We start from the raw sequence: 14,970 nt of genomic DNA on the forward strand, positions 1-14,970 counted from the left end.
TACGAACCAGACTGTCTTCTAGGGGTGGATCTGTGATGATCTGGGGTTGTTTCAGTATGGGTGGAACAGGACAAATGCAACTGTGTGAAGGGTGAATAAACCAGGTCACCTACAGGGCCACTCTTGGAAACAGTCTTCTTCCATCAGCTGGAAAACTCTTTCCTGCCTCAAACGACTGGATTTTCCTACAAGACAATGCCCCTTGTCACAGTGCATGGTCAGATAAAGCCTGTATGGAGGTGGAGGGATGGACCTGAACATTTGAACCCTGCCTTGGCCAGCTCAATCACCAGATCTTAATCCAACTGAAAACCTGTGGAACATCAACAAATTCAAAATAGAGAACCATGAGCCCTAAAACAAAGCAGATCTATTTGAATTTTTGCATCAGGGCTGCTGGGTCAGAAGAACATTGTCAGAAGAAAAACAATGGTCATGCAGTCAAGTACCAATTCCTGTGTATTTTATGAGACTAAAACAGAAAAAAAACCTAGAATGCCTGAAAGCTCTGTTTTTAACTTTACAATGTCATAGCTATTAATGTAAGAACCCAAGTGATTTTGGTTTTTATCAAGAAAACCATGAAAATAGTGAGGTATCAGCCCTTAAATTAAACTCTTGTGAGCTACTTTTGTTGTTGTCATTGTATTTGTCCAAACAAATCTACCTTGAGTTGTACCAGGCATTAAAATGAACAAAAAAATTGAAGTAAACAATGGTGGTCTAATAATTTTTTTCCATGAGTGTATCTATTCACATGTTTGTGTGTGTGGCATTTATAAAAAAAATACAATTTTTAGAAAAAGAAACCTTGTTTAGGATGTAAAGTGTCATTTTGCTGGATAAATGGGAGTTTTACCCATTGTGTGTGTGTTATTTTTATTTGTTGGTAGAATTCTGAGAGTATGAGGTATGCTTCCAGAAAAGTTAGAAAAACTGTAACACAGGTCATAAAAATGTAAATGTCTGTCCTCAGGTGGAGTTTGATAAACTGGACTACCACCACTTCCTGCCTCTGTTCTTCGACGGTTTACGCGAGACTGTTCATCCGTACGAAGTCTTCGCCCGCGAAGGAGTCCATGACCTGCTCAAGAATGGAGGCTCCAAGATCCTGCCTGTGGTTCCCCAGCTCATCTTGCCAATCAGGAGTGAGTCTGTGAGCGTGTCTACCCCCAGAGGTTACAAATCACAACGAACAAACAGCTACTGCTCCCTGGTGACCCTGTGTGTTGATGTTTTACCTTCACTGTGACCCCTTGACATTAATAGGATGTGGCTCCCTCTGAAGACATACAGTCCTAATGATGTAGATAGAATTTTCCCACAAGGTTTTAGAAATGTGAAGCTCAACTTGAGAGCATCCAAAGATATGGCTTGATCTCTTCATGATATGTCCTGAGATAACATTTTTAAATCTTCATTTATCACAGCAGTTTTCAGGGACTGAAATACAGGAACGAGTGAATTAATTAAATTCCTCCTCAACCTTATTTATTTATTAGCTTGTCAATTTCTTTTTCTATAAATCATATATTTCTGTTTGAGTAATTGACAACCAAGAATCTCCTCAGTTTGAGGAAGTGCAGCTCAGAAAAGTACATTTGCATATCACTATTTCATAATTCACTATTTTTTTTGACAGCATCATTACATATTGATTGCTGTTTACTGATCTCAGACAAATCTAAAGCCTAGTTTTTCAGAGATTGCCCGCAGCTTATAGCTTTATTAGCTGCAGCACAAAATAAAGCATACACACAATGCACCAAGTGTTTGTCTGCTGAAATAAACAAAATATCCTTTTTTGTTTTCTTTAAAACTTGACCTTGTTTGAAATTAGTTTTTTGAAATCCATATTAGTTAAAATGGCTGAGCTTAGATTAAAGTCAGAATCCATATCTAAAACTTTATGAGACGTTTTTAAGTAATTTAACATTGATGCTCTCCAATGCCTCCAAGCTCCAAGAAAATCAAAATAGAACAACATACTCCACCAGGAATAGACTCACCTGTCTTCCACTCTTGTGCTATAACAGATTCTAACATTACCATACAACCAGCCCTGTGACAAGTCCTAATTTGGTTTTGCAGTCACACTGCTCCTATTATTACATTAACCCTCAGGGCGACGCGTCCTTGTTTTTGCATTTGCCGGAAGAAGATGGTTCTAAAAGCATGCCTGATAATCTGCCATGTGCGATGTGGTGACAAACCGCATTTAACTGTGTCATCGTGTTGGCCCTGCCCCTACCTTTACAGCCTGACACATTCGAATGCGCACACACTCTAAAGCTGGCAGATGGAGGTGGGCGGATAGGTCGTGTCCCCGGGTGGAGTGGTCTCTGGCTTCGGAAATAGACATCAGAATTTACTGGATGGGGAACAGGAGAGGTTTCCTGTGTGACAAACACAAGGAGGATCAAGGTACAGAGGAGTTACAAGAATGCAGAGTGCGGCTTTTGTTGGAAAATTACCCCCACCCAACACAAACACACACACACACACACAAACGCACACACACTCACGAGCAGACGCACACTCACACTGTCTTTTGTTTGGCGCCGCTGCCAAGTGGAGTGTCAGTTTCAAAGTGGGAGCCTTTAAGTGGCGCCTGGTGAGCCTGGGATAGTGTTCATGTCATGGACAGTTGGCAGGGTGTGTGTACGTGTATGTGAAGTGTGCTCTGTGTTTGTGTGTAGCTGTTGGACGTCTGTGGAGGCAGAGGGGTGGAACAGCCAACAATAAGCAGGGCTGCTGGGGACCCTGAGACACCGTGACGGACTGACCCTGACATAGAGTCTGCTAACACACATACCGACCACTACACCTCGTGTGCTTTGCAATGTCTTCAGGCTCATTTAGGCTTTATGTCAGGGATGCATATGGACACCAACAGAGCCTACTCTGTGTTCATTTTGTACGTACGTGTCTTCTGGAGGAAACAGGCCAAATTTTAGACCCAGTGTACCTGACAGTTTAGTTGGAAAATGATGGAACTTTGACATACGTGTAGACTCAAGGGCCACTTTGTTAGGTATACGTGTTCAATTGATTGTTAAATCAAATGTAAACAGCCAATTACATGGCAGCAACTAATACTTGAAGGGAAGTAGACATGATCAAGATGGCCTGCTGAAGTACAAACTTTGGATTAGAATGGGGAAGAAAGGTGATTCGAATTACTTAGTGGCGTGGGATTTTCACACACAAGGAGTTCAGGGTTTACAGAGAATGGTCTGAAACAGAAAATATCTAATGAGCGGCACTTTTATGGGGCCAAAAGTGTTGCCAAAAGAGCAAGTGTTGCATCTTCACAGAGAAGGCGCTAAGAGTAGGGAAGGGTACCTTTCACATTTGAAACGATTCCTGGCAATCAGTACTGGTACTCAATGGTATCAATTTCTGGTACTTTTTTGTTTTTATGTGGTAAAAAATATCAATTTGTTTAAGAATACATTGATTTTTTTTTCAATTTAACATATTTATCCTCCAATATATATAACCTTATAGTGCTGTGTTCATGTCCAGCATAGAAAATTGTGTATTATTTTACTCCCTCACAGTCACAAGGATGCATAGAGGTACCTAAACATGGTACCTTTAGATTTTGATACTCAATACCTTTGACAGAATTCAGTCAGTACCTATATTGCTAGGCGCCGCCCTGTTAGCTATGGCTGCCTTTTGCAGCAGTTCTCTCTTCTTTGTCCGTTTCTTGTAATTTTTTCGTCTCTTTTTCGTAATCTTTGTATTTGGAGTGGATCATCACTTTGTATGGCTCATTTGTTGGTCATGGACACCAAACTCTTTGTAGCTTCAGCAATAATTTTATTACTTTTTCTCCTGTGTTTGTCTGGAGATCCTACATGTAACCATGGCTGCATTGTTCACATGTGAACTCAGCTGTTCACAGCCTCTAGCATGACAATGCTAACTGGTGTAAGGCCTGATGTCTTCCCACAAGGTGAGGAGAAGTAGGTCAGGACGACGTGCTGGTTCTCTGGTGTGAGCTAAGAAGTGACGACATCGACCTGTCTGTCCATCCATCGTTATTGGGAACGTAAGATCTATCTCCAATTAGATGAACGAGCCAGCTGTGCTGACCCAACAACAGAGGGAATACCAGAGGGCAGAGTAGCATCATGCTATTCATAGACATGGCTAATGGAGCTAAAATCAGACACCAACGCCACATTGGAAGAGCTTCACCTGCTGTGAGCAGACAGGATCCAGGAGACAGAGGCTGAACAGACTGCTGAAGAAGCTCAGTCCTGGACCCTGTGGAGGTGGAGGCTGGCTGAACTGGAGGATGATGGACAAGCTGTCATCATCTATTTTCTGATGGACCTTTTTGCACTTTCTATACACTTTCTTACTTTTTGTTTTCTTGATTGCTGCTGTGACTTCAATTTCGTTGTACCTGTTACAATGACAACAAAGTTCTATTCTATTATATTCTGTTCTATTCTATAAAAGTACCTAATTCGGTTCCCATCCCTACGTGTTTGTGCATATGTGTGCACGCGTGTATTAGTGTGTCTGTAAACACTTTGGGGCGGAACTTCATTGTGTACTAAAGAACAGGGAAAAATCACACCCCGTCATGTCAATTAGATGGAAAAAATAAGGCTATTTGGTTTGTTAAATTTAAAAAAAGAAAACATTACTGATTTATGAGAGAGGTAACTTCAAATTGCTCCTGCTGTGATCTGACACTGTATGGAAAATAAAATTTACTGAATTCCAGGGGGCACGGATCATCTTCTGATGGTGCAGGATAACGCTCCTTGACACAAAACTCAATTCATCTCAAACTGGTTTGGATCTCAATCCAATAGAGCTCCTTTGGGATGTGGTTGAACAAGAGATTGTCATCATGAACTTTCCTGTCCTAGCATCAGGAAAGAATTCTTTGTTTCCAAAAAGCCTCTGTCTAAACGCTTTTGAGTATTGAATGACCTCCTCTAAAGCGCTGCCACTCACCTGGCCTCTTTTTTGATTGACACATGACATCCTCTACTTTAACTTTTGCCTCTTCCCCTCTGGTATACCTTTTGACTCTGAGTGCATTCTCTAGTGGATGCTTTGTCAAACATTTATCCCAGTGCAAGGGCAGTCACAGTCCTGTTCTGTCAGTCCATCTGTAAGAAACCGCAAATTGAGCCTTTACAATTCAAGTGACGTGACATCTCTAGTTTTGTTAATTTCCCTTGTTTGTTTTCTGAATCATGCGTATAGCCTATGTTTCAAAAATGAAAACTCATAATAGAAATTAAACTATTAATTTTTTTCCTGACAATGTGTCTGTATGGTTGACCAGCTTCTGTTAAGATTTTTTGAGTACTCGAGGTCTATTAAGCTGCACAATACAGAAGAGATTGACTTGTTTTCACAATATGAGCATCTGTAATAAGCTCATTGCAGATGACTGCCTTGATCGTATTGACTGAGATTTCTTTTTTTCTCCCTCACTATTCAGAAAAATTAGTTATCAGATGAAGTCTTCTTTCAGATGGGTTGAAAGGAAGTAAAATTAGTACATTTCAGGGGGAATGTGTTTCAGGGGCAGCTGTGGCTCAGTGGAGGGATTGCTCATCTGTCAACCAGGAGGTCGAGGTTTGATCCTAGGTCCCACTGCCAACACAGAGAAGTGTCCTTGGGCGTGACACTTGGGCTCCTCATAGCAGCTTTTGCCTCCAGTGTATGAATATAGTGCGCTTGGGTAAATGTGACATTCAGTTTAGAATACTGCTATATAAACAAACACAGTCCATTTTCCACCAACAGGTCCTCTGTAAAACTTTTGAAGAAAAAGCATGCAAGTTTCTGTCTTCACAGAATTAAACATTGCTACTAAATATTACTAATTTTCTCATTTCCAGCACGCCAAGTGTGGTTTTAAATATTAAAAGTCCAGTCCCTTTTTTAAGAGGCCCTCACTTTACAAACAGTATATGTTAATACACAGAGTGATCAGGCCACACTTGCTAACTCAGACCGTAGTTTATAAGTTCAAACCTCTCAGCACTTTCCGTCACTTGCTTGTGGGAGGCCAGAGCAAAGGTGATGGTTATGCTCCTCATGAAAACACACTCTTTGCACTGATAATGGAATTTTAAATGGCCTGCTCCTTATTAACTTCTTGGTTTATTAAAAATCAGGTCTGTTTCTCCATCCACAAGGCAAAGCCGCCAGTCCGTGTCTCTGTTGCAGATTAATTACTTTTCCATGGAGCAGGGAAGAAGAAGGGATGGCGGGAAGAGGAAGAAAGTAAAAAGCCGTCTGCAGTCTAAAATGGCAAGATATATATTTTTCTCTTCTGACGTTAATACATCTTCAATGTGGCTGGCAGGCTCTTATCTGCAGAGCGACTGAGTCACGTCAGACCCTGGTGAATTTTGATGATGACTGCAGGTCACCCAATGAGAATACACAATGAAGAAGGCTCTGGCTGACATTTTACTCGAAGGCCTTGTCCTCAGTGACTCGAAGACGGAACTTTTTCCTAATAGACACCCTGTGCCCTTCATCCCATGCTGGAAACTGCCTTATAAATGAGAGGAAAAAAACATTTCAGTTGTTTTAGTACTTTTTATACGCCGTTGTCTTTCCTCAAATTATGTTTTTGTAAGAATCCATCTGTAAGGTGTTTACAGAGCTGGGTGTGCAATAACTATAGCAAATGCTTTCATCTGAAATACCAGTGTTTCTATAAGGATGGACAGGGAAATATCTTGTTCATCTAAAGGGCACCATGGTGACTTAGGAAGAAAGGGTAAAATGTAACTAAAGCGCTGTGGTTTGGGTTTTTCTGGCTCCTTAAATAGGGAGGAGGATTCAGAGCCATGCTTCCATTGAGCCTCAGCTGATTGGCATAACATTTGTTCAGCTTTGAATCAAAATGAGACTTTCATTATAAGAAGATCCTCAGTTACGCCTCAGCACGGGAACATCTTCTTCTGATCTGAACGGTATATTTATACAATTCACAGCTAAACTCTCCAACGTGCCACCCTGGCAGCCACATTTCACAGGAAACGGAATACAAGGTCACTATTGTTTTGTATTCACATTGAATATAAAACAGCTCCTTGCATGAATACATTATTGCTTTATTCAGATTTGTCCCAACACAGGTTTTATACTAGCATTAATACATCAGACCCTCGGCTGCTGCCCCTCCCCACTCTCTTTTAATTTTTCCTTTTCTCTTGATTTTTTTCTCAGCAAGGCGAGAGTGCCGATGAATAATTGAACAGTCCTGCGGTCCAAATGTCACAGCAGGGAAAATTGTTTGCGGTGGCTGGTAATTAGAATTTCATTGTTTGTTATGTAGGTTTGAAATTCCTGTCATTCCACATTCCACCTTATCTCAGTGATGGCAGATATTTCTGCGCTCGTCTATCCGGGCACACACTCACGGCAGAGATGGAAAGATGGCATGGAGCACAATGCTTTCGCTCATTCAGCATCGTCCCCACTGCTGGTCTTCTGTGTAGGCCTCACACACAAATTCTCTCTGTCACTGGTGGAGACGACGACATCACTTGGAAAATTTGTCCGGCACTTAAATGGATACAAAACAATAGACCCCAGTCATTCTCTCACACTCAGACTGTGTTCATGCACTCTTCTTCTTCTTTAACTCTCCTTTTTTTACCCATCAGCCTCTTGTTGTTTGTGTGACTCCTCTCCATTGTATGACTCCATTCTTATTTTAACACTGCCATGTTTGGCGCTGCCTGTGCTTGTGACTGAGGCTGACATTATCTCTCATTGCCATTGTGAGTGTGTGTTGTGAAAATCAGCATCACGGTGTGTGTATTACTGTGTGACAGTTATACGCCAGTGTGTATGTGTGCATGTGTGACAGCTTTGTATTTGCATATGAGCTGTTCTAACACAGGCAGTGGATGATGCATTATGCTAGTCTCTGAGTGCTCTTACTGTCACACACAATATTTTAGGCTTGTTGCTGTCTTTCTCTTTCAGTCTCCTCTGTCTGCTGAAGTAGAGTTCTGGGGATGGGCATTGTTAGGATGTCACTGACGTTCCTTCTCATACTGGCACTGCTCGCTGCTGTGTTACGTCACTCGTATTTTTCAACTTTGTCTAATGCTGTATTTGCTCAACGCACAAAGATGCCTCATAAGAAGGGTTCTTGTCTCAGTCTGCGATATATTCCACTTACTATACATTGTCCTGCTTCTTACATGCCTACTTACTTGATAGATCAATTATTTTGCACCAAATAGTCATATTTAAATCAATCTGAATGTTATTTGATTGATCTGAATATGACTATTTGTCTTTCACTGGAAAAAAAATGGTTCTAAGCTGTTGTATCCAGTGGCATCATGAGCACTACATACTTCTATAAGAATTCATCCACATCGTCCACATCGCTCTGCAGTACTCCTCCAAGACACATGAGGGCAGCATGGTTCGTCTGGTTGCCTTTTCACAGCAATTTTAATCATTTTCTTCTGTAATGATACAGATATGTTCTATTCAAGTCAACATTTCGATTCACAACTTCTTCACTTCATTGCCTTCTATCTGCTTCTCAGCTCCCGTAGGTCAGAGTGCTCTGTTCCATTTTTGCCAGATGCAGGAGCAACACCGCGTCAATATGCACAAAGCAGATCGGTACAGGAAATCAAGTATACACACCACCTTAAAAAAAAAAAACTGAGTCAAAGCCAGATCATATTTAGCTTGACTGTAATGGGGAACCTGCATAATGAGCATGGCTGGGCCAAGAGTTGATAAGTTTGAGGTTTTACCGCCTTACATAAATAAAGACAGGCTTATCATAGGCTTGTAAAGTGCAGGAACTCCCTGGTTTAGGATTGGGAAAAAAATATCAGAGACGAAATGTTTGTAAATACAGGAAACATGAGCCTGCTGAGCGGACCAATCACAGAGCTTGTGGTCTGCTACATTTGAGAGGAGGTGCATGTAGAGCAGGGATGTCAAACTCGTGCCATGGAGGGCCAAGAGGCTGCAGGTTTTCCTTCCAACCAAACACTACACCAGCTGATTCCACTGATTACCTCACCTTCAAGCAGAGAGCAGGGACTAATCAGTGAAACCAGTTGGTGAAGCTCTTGGTTGGATAGAAAACCTGCAGCCTCTTGGCCCTCCATGGCATGAGTTTGACACCTGTGATGTAGAGCTATGCTTAAGCATAGGGACTGAAGTATCTTTTGAAGAGGAGGTATTACCTGTGTTTTCCTTTTCACGTCATGACCGATATAAAATCTCTGGAAAATAGGATGAATGAGCCAACAGGACGGGCCAGGAGTCAGACCCAGTTTGGGGAATATGGTATGGTGTGCCTTATGTAGACATGGCAGCATTGAGATAACAGAGAAAAAGAACAGGTTGTAATTGGCTACACAATAGACAATTTTTAGCCAGATTTGGGGCCAAATTTGACCCCCATAGTGATGGAGTGTAGGTAACTTGAATCAAGGATTGCAATAATAGATCATTCATTTAAAATAAACCTAATAAGTATGTTTTTGTCCATATGACTGTTTAACTGCTCCCAACTTGTCAGAGTCTCTTGGACTGTAAATCTCAAATATCCAACAAGTTTAATATTCATAGTTATGAAATAACGTTGACAGGAGCAGTTTGGAAAACGTATTTGTTTGGATGTTACAGCCCATGAGCATGGCAGCGAATGTAAACAAAACTTAACCCGGAGACAAGTGGGAAACTGTAAAAGATGAGCAACTTTTGCCATTATTTATCCAGACTGTATTCCTGGTGTGGTGTGGGGCTCTTACTGAATCATTGTGTGTAAGATCCAGGGATTCATTGTGATGTTAAAAGTCTGTCTGATTTGTGCTGATGTGTGGTCTGCCATTTTTTAAATTGGTAAAGATCTTAAAGTCGCCAAGTTTTTACCTGGCTTTAGTTGTTATATTTCACATTATGCCAAACATTTCCATGTTACTGAGAATTTCTGCCTTGTTTCTGTCAGAGTCTGGGACATTTCCTTTTCCATTCATCCATGCTCAAACGCCTCCATCTCCAAGGACATGTTCCATAAGGTGTTCACACAACAGTTCTTACCACACCTCTTTGATTTTTTTTTCTCTCACCTCGCGTTCTTTCCTTCCCTTCCCTCCCACAACCACTATTCCTTTCACTGTTTATTCACTGTTTCATTTTATAACGTTTATACACCTGATTTTTCTGATTTTATGGGTGCTTACTGGCAGAAAAGGCATTGTGATGCTATTACCGTCCTCTTAAAGTGAAACTAGGCGTCAGACAACTGTTTAAAGTATCTCTAGTAGAGATAGCTCAGATCTGTTTTCTTAGCTTGGCTTATGCTTGTTATGAACTGACAGTCTACACAAAGGGAATTACCATCGCTTGGTGCAAAACCTCACAGAAAAAAAACCCCACAAACTAAAAGAGAAAAAATAAATCAAGCTCAAGGAACGAGAAAAAAATATGTCAGTCTAAGTTGCTAATCGCAGTTATTTTCCAACCCTTTGCCCTCTGCCTGTCACATCTCTTTATGTCTCTTTTGACATTTTGTTCTTTTATTTCCTTCCCTCTCTCTCTGAATTTGTCTCTCTTGATCTCTGCAGCCCTCCATCTCTCCAGCCATCATTCCCTTTTGTTCTCTCTATCAGTGGGAAATGGAGTTAAGTGCAGCTGTAGGCCAAATAGCAGAGTGATTGGCTCTCACTTACTCCAGCCTCCCCAGTGCATTTGAAATCACTGATTGCAGGAAAAACAGGTCTAAATCAAAGCACGGCTATAAAAGAAATGCTTTCTAGAGAAAGGAAGTTTGTGGAGCTGAGGATTTATATTTGGTGTTTGTATGAGTCAGTGTAGTACACTCTTATGTACCGTATAGGTGCAGTTGTCAGAATTACTTATTTGTAGTAAGGTCACCTGTCTGAACAAACAGCCTCTTAATTTACTTTGCTGGTTTTAAAGCGGTATCCCTGACCTTTGCCCTCTGTCTTTCCTCCAGGTGCCCTGAACACGAGAAACCACCAGGTGATGTGCACAACCATGAAAGTCCTGCAGCACCTGGTGATGTCTGCAGACATGGTGGGACAGGCTCTCATGCCATACTACAGACAGATCCTCCCTGTTTTCAACATCTTCAAGAACAAGCACAGTGAGTCCTTGCCATGCAGAATGTGTTAATTCATGGGCAGATGGTGTGTTGGCGTGACATGCCGCTGTGCTTTTTCGGAGCAGTCATTGTGTGAGCATGTCCCTTTGTGTTATCAAACATTTTTGGTGCTGGTCCTGCTAATGCATCAGGCTGAGGGCACTTTTAAAGATTTTGAAAGGAAGTGATGGGTATTCATAAGAAGTATGCACACCATGTTAAAGTGTGGTACTGTGATTTCACAAAGGTGTTCCATTCTGGAAAATACTATGCAGACGTCAAGTGTCTCTTTTTGTGCAACTGTGGGTCTTCCAAGCAGAAAGCATTCCCCTTTTTTACCTTTTCCTTTTACTGTGGATCCACTGAATGAGCCTGTACCTGAATCTCTTTCTCCTCCTCCTCCCACCACTTAAACATCCTCTTGACAGAGGAGCTCCATTTTGTCCTTTCTGCTGTCAGTCAGGTTGCATTGTGCGAGGCTGCTGAGGAGACTTCGTCCTTGCTCGCTGTGAAAGCCTCTACCTGGGTGACACCAGGACCTGGGGAGATTGGCATCAGATAGGCAGGGCGCTTTGTGTGGCGGTGTCAAAGCACTTAGTGTGGTGTGACTTGATGTGGGTCCATTGAAGGCTTAGAGGCGCAAGCAATCCCAACACAAGGACCCCACACACAGGTAGGATGTGTCGAGTGACATTGTGAATCAATCATTTAAACACAGGCTTTAACAGGACAAAACACAAGGCTTTAGCCTCTTAATCAATATCCAATTTGAATCTCTTGTCTTCTTAATTCGCTTACATTATCTGTTACTATTTGCTGAGGTCTAAAAAAGGAAGGAGACTGAAAAAGAGATAGCAAAGAAAGACAAAGTATGGCAAAGAAAAGCCTGCCTTATTAGCACATGGCCGTATGCAAATCTCCTCTGTAAATTAGCTGTCAAATCAATTCCCTAAACCGTTTTGAAGCCTGAGTTCCTCCGCCACGGCGCAGGCTCAGCAGTTGGCCGGTGAACCCCACCAGGAATAGTTTTATCTCTGCCCGGTAGTTACTGTGCCGGCCTGTCTACTGGCCTGCCCGCTCCTCAGAACCTCTTCTGGCGAGCATCGATTAAACCTGAGCCAACCTCTCACCTGGCAGACGTTCCTGCTATTGACCTCTCCCAGAGAGACCAGTCTGGGCCAGAGAAGGGGTCCGTACAGCTGCCAAGGCACAGGAGGCACTCTGCTAAACAAGGACAGGACTTCCTGCTCAGCACTTTGTGGGCATTCAGGAGAGTTTCTCTCTTTGGAAAGTTTTCTTAGAGCTGAGGGTGAATGAAGCAAAAAGTTTAATGAGAGTAAAGAATCATCGGCTAACAAAGATAGTATTTCTTCGTGTTGTTATTTTCTTCCAATTTCCATCTGGAGCTTTGGTGTCGGATAAGCTGTCAATCCAAGTCCTGCACCACCCACTCCCTGCTAACACATAAAGATACTACTTCAAATACGGAGAATAAACACTTCTCTTCTGGGGACAAAACACTATGTGAACCAGAACTCTGTGTTCTTTCTCTCTAATACGCATATATTTCAGGGTTTTTGTTCTGGCTCAGTCTTTCCCACTCTCTCCCTCACACTTTTCCTCTGCCTCTCGCCTGTTTTATGTCCCTTGTTTATATCAATATCAAAGCTTGTATTGAAGTCCATCTATTATCTAATATCTCTTACATTCACCTCCAGCTCCATCCCACGCTCAGTCGGCCGTCTCATCCAGCGCCAGCGTGCAGCCTCTAGCAGACAGGCACGATCATTGTGTTTAATACAGTAGAAGACACAGAGGACTGCCTCGTAGTGTGTGGTAACATCTCCCTTTGGCTCTCCCACACTGTAACTCCCAGAGCTCGCATGGCATCCCTCTTATCTCCTGAGTCACAAGCAGGCCACTGTCCAGCCTGTGTGTGTGTGTCTGCAATTATGTGCTTTCGTCATGAATAGATCTGTTGTGTCCCATCGGCAGCTGTTGATGAAGGCTCCAGTTTTCCTGCCTCTTTTTTTTTTTTTTTTTCATGGCCCCTGGCTCACAATGCTCCACTAGACTAGACTCACAACCATGCACATTCAGAGCATCCATATAATCACACGTTGTCCCAGCTGAGGCTGCACACCCTGACTCTGCCTCCCCAGTTGTCGGAGCTGTGAATCAATAGGCTGACAGCTGGGGATTCGGGGCTACACTGAGATATCACCAACATCTCATCATGGGACAGATCCCCTAGGCTGTGTTCACACACTCCCGCTGTGTCGCTCCCATTCTCAGACAGGGTTGTGACCTGTTAAATTGGTCTGTATACAGGCCTTATCTGAGCCATTTTTCCAGGGTTAGGGCTTGAACTTAACAGCCATCTCCAAAATGGACCCTGGGGTGTTCTCTCACTCTGACAGAGCACTGGACCTCTGACCAGGAGAGCTCACTCAGAGCTCACATGCTCAGCTTCTCAGGGATCCCGGCTTCCGATGAAAGGAATGACTCCATTGTTCAGTGAAAAAAAAAAAAAAAACGTGCCTGTTTAACTCCAGGCAACCGGATGCCTTTCTCAGCTTTGCCACAGTAATGCGTCATTTTGAAGTGCACAATAATGAGCAATCACATAGTATCACCGTCCTTGATGTACCCCTTTGTCTCCTGAATCAGCTCTCTCAGCTTTTGTTTGCTTTGTGGCGTTTGCGAATCAGCTGTTTGTGTGTGAATATGTGTTTGTGTGACAGAGGGAGAGGGAGACAATGCTGAGGACAGTGTAGGAATTCCTCCGATGCGATTTGCACGGCTCTCTTGTTTGCTTGCTGTGATGAATCTTATCCCTAATGAAATGCAACAACGTTCCTTATGAAGGAGAGATGTGCTCCCTCATCCAGCAAATTCCTCTTCTGAGCTCAGAGGAAGGAAACTCATCTACTGTACGTCATGAGAGGAGGAGAGAATGAGTGTTTCTGTTCTGTTTTTATGAAGCAGCAGGGGGAACAAAACACACAAAATCTTCTTGAGTGTTTTGTGAGATGGATTTAGTGCCAGACTTCTGCATCTGGAAACAAACAAACATAGCTGACCAACGTGTTGTGCACTTTTTCTAACCTTCATGGAAATGATCTATAGAGTTTTGTTCTACCCAGGAAAGGATGCATTTTTCCTCATATTTTGTTTCGTTTCTTTTCGAGCAGTTCTCACGGAGCTCTGCAAAGTCTGTTTTTCCTGTTCCAAATCTGTCAGTGCCAAATTAGCCATTTACTGGCATTCTCTCACATTATTGAGAATGTTATTATGAAGCCTTTTGTTGTTTAAAGGTAATAGAAGAACAGCTTTCAGATACCCCACAATACTGTCTCGGGGTTGTATTGCTTTACAGCCAGGAGCTACCAAAATCAGTAGGATAAGTATCTTTTTAGCAAGCGGCTTTGAAATTAACTAATTGTGATTTATCACATTCTAATCACATTTTAATTGTGTATCAGTATTTGAGAAAAGAGGCTATGATGTTCAGTTCAAATGAATTTTGGTTGACTGAATCAATGAATAGCCAATCAAACTTTTAAAATGTAAAGTACAGTTGAAGGAACTTTACTGCATTTCAAGCTGTATCCTGTCTATGGACGCTACATGTAGAGCATCGAGTTCATACAGGCGGCTAGAAACTTTTTGTTGCATAATTTAAACACAACAATGCTCTTATCCGCACTTTCAATCAAACTTTTTTCACTTAAATTTTGCACCCACTAGACCTGTCCATTTGTTCTTCATCAGCCCAATAGACTGTATATATAGAATTGACAGTGCGGCTCCGTCAT

The 14,970-nt window shown here is 42.2% G+C and overlaps 1 protein-coding gene across 2 annotated transcripts in view; it reads left to right on the plus strand.

The window, feature by feature from the left end:
- Window positions 1-14,970, plus strand: part of pacrg (PARK2 co-regulated) — a 170,799-nt gene that overhangs the window by 84,459 nt on the left and 71,370 nt on the right. For both annotated transcript variants that reach the window (XM_074692112.1, XM_074692111.1), the window contains 2 exons: window positions 977-1,148; window positions 11,006-11,155. In XM_074692112.1, the coding sequence (XP_074548213.1) occupies window positions 977-1,148; window positions 11,006-11,155 (322 nt within the window). The remainder of the gene's footprint in view (window positions 1-976; window positions 1,149-11,005; window positions 11,156-14,970) is intronic.

This window comes from Halichoeres trimaculatus, unplaced genomic scaffold (assembly GCF_033239565.1).
Source record: "Halichoeres trimaculatus isolate MK-OKI-2021-1 unplaced genomic scaffold, fHalTri1.1 fHalTri1_scaffold_17, whole genome shotgun sequence".
In the NCBI taxonomy this organism is placed as follows: Eukaryota; Metazoa; Chordata; class Actinopteri; order Labriformes; family Labridae; genus Halichoeres; species Halichoeres trimaculatus.